Genomic DNA, 6,000 nt, shown 5'->3' on the forward strand with positions numbered 1-6,000 from the left:
GAAAGCACACAAACACACACCTTCATTGGAAATAGCAGCATCATTCATTATCAGCAAACTAAAGAAACAACTTTTTTTTTCAACCGTTTCGATGAGACACTGCTGGAAAAAATTCCATGTACTATCCTAAATTGGATATTGTAAGCGAGGGTCAGCAAGACCCTCCAAAGTGCTGATCAGGAAACTTTTTTTTTTTAAATTACTATGTGTTATTCCAGTTTCCAAATTTCTTCTCCCTCTGTCTTTACCTTCCCCTCCCCCATCCTCCTTCCCCCACCCCTCTCTCTCTCTCTTACTCATACCACACACGTACCCTGCACACATTGCAAGGGAAACTGTAACAAAATAGCCCATAGTGACATCCACTGGTAGGGACCAGCTCTTAGTACCACAACAGAGTTCCATATTAGAGAAAAGAACCATCAACTCCAGAAGATTGCTATTTTTAGTGAAACATCTGGATGCAAAAGTCCTGTCCTTCATTGGGATGTTTGGTGTCTACTCAACAACCAGATATTTGAAAACATATAGATGACTGGTAGAATTTCACTTCACATAGCAAGATGTTTGAGGACTGGATATAAAACAAGCCAAGAACACACTAAAAAACTCTTATCACCTGCTTCCCCACATACTCCTGTTCTCTCTTCCTCCCACTCTAAGGTTTTCTAAGATTCCACTCACAGGCTCGCTTCAGAGTTTCTCTCTACACAGGACAGGGCAGCTGCCAGCACTCCCTTTCCTTTCAGTACTTGTCCGAAAAACTCTACAGCCCCCAAATCAAGTTGTAGTACTTCAAGGTTTTGCCAAAAATCAACCTCTCTTTCTCTCAAGTCTCTCTCAAAATCTCTCTTTCTCATTAATTTTTTTCCTGCCATAACTTCATGGAGACAGCTGTGCAAATTTTAAAATGATAATTGCTTTTCTGCTCATCACCATTATGTGACAGAATCCATTGGAACACTAAATGGTTGTCTTCCAGCAAATTGTCAGATCAAAAGAATTGATCAACTGGGGCTAACACAAATTCCCCCTCCCCACAAAAAGGAGCTGCTGTAAGTAGGATGCATGCATTTACATAGGAAACAAAAGCATTGGGATTTTCACACAGAGACACAGATACACCTTATTCTCCCAAGACAAAGAGGGAAAGAAAGAAAAAGTTGGCTCTACCTGCAATTGTAGGTCCGGATCTCTTTGTTGTCTCTCTTGCACTTGATCGCCACGAAGATCATAGTGACAAAGAGGATGCCAGCAATGGAGCCCAGGGCGATAATGAAAATCAGGGACAAGTTCACCGAGCCCATCGACTCTTGGGCGTCGAGAGCAGGGGACAGGTAGATTAGAACTAGCGCAGAGGCGGAAAGAGACGTCTTGCCGTGGTCGTGGGCCACCACAATAAGCTCATAGGAAGCCTTGGAGCTCTCACTGAAGGTGCGAGTGGTTCTGACCTCGCCATTGATCTGGTCTATTTCAAAGAAACCGCGGTCCCCCTCTGTCATGTCATAGGTGACCCGGCCGTTCTCGCCCTCGTCGTAGTCATCTGCTTTGACAACGGTCACCAGGTAGCCTATGCCTGAGTTGCGGGGGATGTAGACTTCCGCGGTGCCGTTGATCAGCGGTGGGGCGGTGATGACTGGGGTATTATCATTGACGTCGAGGATGATGACCCGAACAGTGGCATTGCTCTGCAGCGAGGGCAGGCCGCCGTCCTTGGCCAGCACCTTGAATTCAAATGCCTTGGTCTGCTCATGGTTGAAGGATCGCAGCGCATAGATATCACCCGAGTTGGGGTTGATGGAGACATAGGTGAAGACAGGCATGTCTCGCACCTGTGACGGCACGATCTGATAGGAAACACTGCCATTGAGACCCAAGTCGGGGTCTCGGGCCGACACCGAAAGCAGATAGGCACCGGGTGTGTTGTTTTCCTGCACAATGACCTGGTAGTAGGGCTTGGAGAAGTGCGGGTGGTTGTCGTTCTCGTCCGTGATGCGCACGGTAAAGGACTTGGCACTCTGCAGCATGGGCACGCCACCGTCGCGCGCCTGGATGGTGAGGTTGTACTGGTCATGCTGCTCGCGGTCCAGGCGTCCATCCACCAGGATAGTGGAGAAGCTCTCATACTCCTGCAGCCGAAAGGGCACGTTGCCCAGCAAACGGCACTGCACGCGCCCATTGAGGCCAGAGTCTCGATCAGACACCCGCACCAGTGCAATTACGTAGCCCGGGGGGGCGCTCTCGCTCACCTCCACCAGCTCGCTGTTTACCGACAGCAGGTTGATGACCGGCGGGTTGTCGTTGGTGTCCAGAACGCTGACGGTGACCTTGCAGTGTGCCGGGATGGAGTTGGGCCCCAGGTCCTTGGCCTGCACGTCCAGTTCATAAACATGGCCTTCTTCATAGTCTAGGGCACCGGTGACCGTGACCAGGCCGCTGTGCGGGTCGATCTGGAAGAGCTCTCTAGTGCGGTCATTGACATAGCCGTAAAATGAATAGACCACCTGGCCATTGGTGCCTTCGTCTGGGTCTGTAGCGTTGAGACGGATGACGGGAGTGTTGGGAGGTGAGTTCTCTGGCACGCTCACTGAATAGGTGGACTCGCCAAACACCGGGTTGTTGTCATTGGAGTCGGTCACTTTGATGCTGAGGCCAACAGTGCCCAGGTGCGGCGGGTCGCCGCCGTCGAGCGCAGTGATGCGAAAGCTGTAGTGCGACTGCGTCTCGCGATCTAGACTCTTCTCCACCACGAGTTCGGCGAAGCGTGAGCCGTCGCCGCGGGTCTTGATCTCCAGGCCAAATAGCTCGTTTGGAGTCAGCTCATAGGTCTGCACACCGAAACTGCCCGAGTCCGGATCATAAGCGCTGTCCAGCGGGATGCGCGTGCCCGGGCTGGCCGCCTCTGAGATCTCCAACTCAATCTGTGCCGCCGGGAAGCTGGGAGCGTTGTCATTAAGGTCCTTGATCTCCACCTTAATTACGCAAATCTCCATTGAGCTGGACATGACCTCGAGCGAGATGATGCACTTGGGGCTCTGGCGGCAGAGCAGGTCACGGTCAATCTTCTGCTTGGTGACCAACAAGCCCGAGCTGGGGTTGATGTCCACCAGGTGCGGAGCCGAGTTGGACACCACACGGAAGGCAGAGGCCTGCCGTGGGTCCAGTGCAAAGCCCGCCTCCCGCGCGTCCTTGGCCACGTTGGCGATCACCGTCCCGGCGCGCTGCTCCTCTTCTACCGAGTACTTGAGGTTAATGAGGGCGGCCGCCTGTGTCCATAGCACAGCCAACAGCAGCAGCACCGGCAGCAGGAGTGACTCCATGGCTGCGCGGGGCTCTGCCTGGCCTCGCCTCTCCACACCCCTCCGAGACCGACGCCGCCGGCGCTCCAGCTTCCCGCCGACTTGGGCCGCCTGTTGCGCCCGCCCCGGGGCCCCGGAGGCCGCGGGAGGAGTCCCGCCCAGGGCGGCCCGGCGGCGCGGGGGGGAAACCCGCGCCGGCTCCAATGCTGAAGTTGCGGCGGACTCGGCGGGGGCTCTCGCGGGGCCCGGGGGCTCCGAGGGGCCGAGGGAGCGCCGTGCGGCCCCGAGCCCCCTCCCTCCAGCCCGGCTATTCAGTTTTCCCCCTTCAAAGTTAGCCCGGCGCGACTGGCAGAAGCGGCGCAGGGCTGCGGGTGGAACCGCGTCTGAGAAGCCGGATCGACGCGCTGCTGAGTCCGGACCGCACTGGAGGCGAAGGCGGGGAGTGCAGTGCGGGTACAGCCTCTCAGGCACTACCCGACCCGCCGCGGCGCACCGGCACTGGGGCTGGTGAGCACGCTGTCTGTGCACCTGGCATGCGCAAGGATCTACCCCGAGTTCCCCTGGCTCACCGCAGAGACAGGACCCGCCTGGAACGCGCCCTCCGGGATCCTGGGGGGCCACGCTGGCCTTTTCGAGGCCTGTTGGGGAGAAAGGGGGGTCGCAGGAGGGAGTTTGAGTTGCTGTCAAGCGCCGCAGCCGTCAGAGTATCCGGCTGAGCGGGAAGGCAGTCCTCCAGCCTGCAGAAGACGGGGGAGGGGATAGAGGCTGCCGAGACGAGAGCTTGCTCCCTTGCACTGTGGTTGGCTTCAGAAGGTTTGAGGGGCGCGTGTGTCCAGGATCGGAGGTGGACACGGAGTCACCCCCACTGAGCAGCTGGACTGCGGACTTCTGCGTCTCAGAAATTAAAGTTACCAATGCAGCCCGAGGCTCCACGTCAAGTCTGTGAAAACCGGCCGATGGAAATTTGCTCAAGAAAATAAAGGTCCAGTCTTTCCAATGGCCGGGGGGCGGGGTGGGGGAGTGGGGAGGAGGGGAGGGAAAGCAAAAACAGTACCGGCCAGGAGAGGCGGGGCCGCCGCCGCTGGTACCAGGGGCTTCTCCTTCTCCCTCGGTCTGGATTGGGGTGTCGCTCCGAGGGCCGCCGCTGCCAGGGGAGGAAGCCCTCCTAGCTCAATCGCATGTCGCTGGGGTCCGCCTCAGCAGCTGCCACGGTCGACGGTTTTGTCGCCACCGAAGTTTACTTGCGGGAGCTTCTTGATTCCATCCTCCTGGAGAGGCGCTGGCCGCGCAGCGTTGAGCTCACACCCTCCCCGGCGCTCGCGGGCATGGGAGGTCTATCTCGCTTTCTCCTTCTGTCTTGGGCTGTGGGTGAATGTGTGAAAGAAAGGAATAGTGAGTGTATGGTGCGAGGTGTGTAAGTGGGGAGTGTGAGAGAGCAGGGGTGGGAGGTTTCGGATCTCGGATGAATCCGCTCAGCCGGAATGCCGCGGAGCGCAACGCGCCAAGGGTCTGCGCCGGGCTAGGGACGCGGGTGCCAATGCCCCCCAGGCAAGCAAGGGATGGTGCGAGGGAGCCGTGCTGCCGTCTGCGCCCGCTCGTCAGTCTCCTCTCTGTGCCTGCCGCCGCCGCTACTGCTGCTGCTGCTCCTGCCGATGCCGCAAACTACTGGCCGTGGAGTCTGGAGAGAGCAGGAGAGAGCCGGAGCTGCTGAGACAGGCTACGCCAGGCACTGGCCAATCAGCGCTCAGCCCAGCTGGCCCCGGCCTTGGGGCGGGGCCAATGCGCGGGAGGGGGCGGGGCCAGCCGGAAACTTACACACTGGCGGGACCAAGTGATACCCCAGCCCGCAGAGCCGAGGCAGCAGTCTGGGAGGCCAGTCAAGCCCAGCAGGGGTTAGAAGGCAGGGTGGAGCAAGTCGAGGGGTGTCCTGGAGCTGCAGCTGAGCCTCCCCAGGAACTGCGCGCCTCTCGTGTTTGTAGAGATTGCAGGAGAGATGAGGATTTGATTCTCTCGGTGTGTTTATCTCCCTCACATATCTTCATATTTTGAATATAACATTCATATTCATATTCTTTCTCTCCCCTCCCCCCGCCCTCTTTTTCTCTTTGCCCTAGGTTTGTCTGTCAGTTTCTCTTTTCTTCTTCTCGGGTAGTGGAAGGAAGAAAGGGAAGGAGAAAGCGCCCCAGACGTGGTCATTCATCCGGCTCTTGGCCAGTGACTCTTCAGCTAAGAGCCGCGGCAGCCATCCTCCCGGACCGTCACCCCCATCCTCCTTCCCGAGCAGACCTGTGAGCCCCCACCCCCACCCCCGGCGCAAGCAGGGTCCCTGACCCGGTTCGGTTCGCTCTTGTCTGTTGTCTGTTAATCAAATGGGATCTGTGGCGCAGGGACTGAGCCACCCAGAGGGCTGGACACATTTCGTTGCCCCTCACCCAACACCATTGGAGAATTTAGCTCTCTATAAATAAACTGTACATTTGAGAAGAGCAGGTGGGCGGACGCCGCCGCACCGCGCCAAGCTAGGAGAGCTGCGAGCCCAGCGGGAGCTGCGGAGCTGGTGCGCAGTCTACGTTGGTCGCCGGCAGCTGGAGCCGGCGCGGATGTGCGGGGCTCCCCAGCTTTCCTGCAGTGCCTCAGTCCCAGGGGGCTGTCAGCTTCTCTGGCGGTGGTGGCGACGGTGGCTGGCGTGTGCCGGTGCCGA

At 57.8% G+C, this 6,000-nt stretch overlaps 1 protein-coding gene across 3 annotated transcripts in view; it reads right to left on the bottom strand.

Annotated features, from left to right (window-relative positions):
* PCDH19 (protocadherin 19) overlaps positions 1-5,689 on the bottom strand; it is a 134,372-nt gene extending 128,683 nt beyond the window's left edge. For 2 of the 3 annotated variants that reach the window (XM_061409141.1, XM_061409143.1), the window contains exon 1: positions 1,174-3,989. In XM_061409141.1, coding sequence (XP_061265125.1) covers positions 1,174-3,320 — 2,147 coding nt within the window. In that variant the 5' untranslated portion in view covers positions 3,321-3,989. Of the gene's footprint in view, positions 1-1,173 lie in introns of all 3 variants that reach the window. The other variant, XM_061409142.1, reaches the window with a different exon arrangement.
* Between the last annotated feature and the right edge of the window lie 311 nt (positions 5,690-6,000).

Source organism: Bos javanicus, chromosome X (genome assembly GCF_032452875.1).
Source record: "Bos javanicus breed banteng chromosome X, ARS-OSU_banteng_1.0, whole genome shotgun sequence".
NCBI classification, from domain to species: domain Eukaryota; kingdom Metazoa; phylum Chordata; class Mammalia; order Artiodactyla; family Bovidae; genus Bos; species Bos javanicus.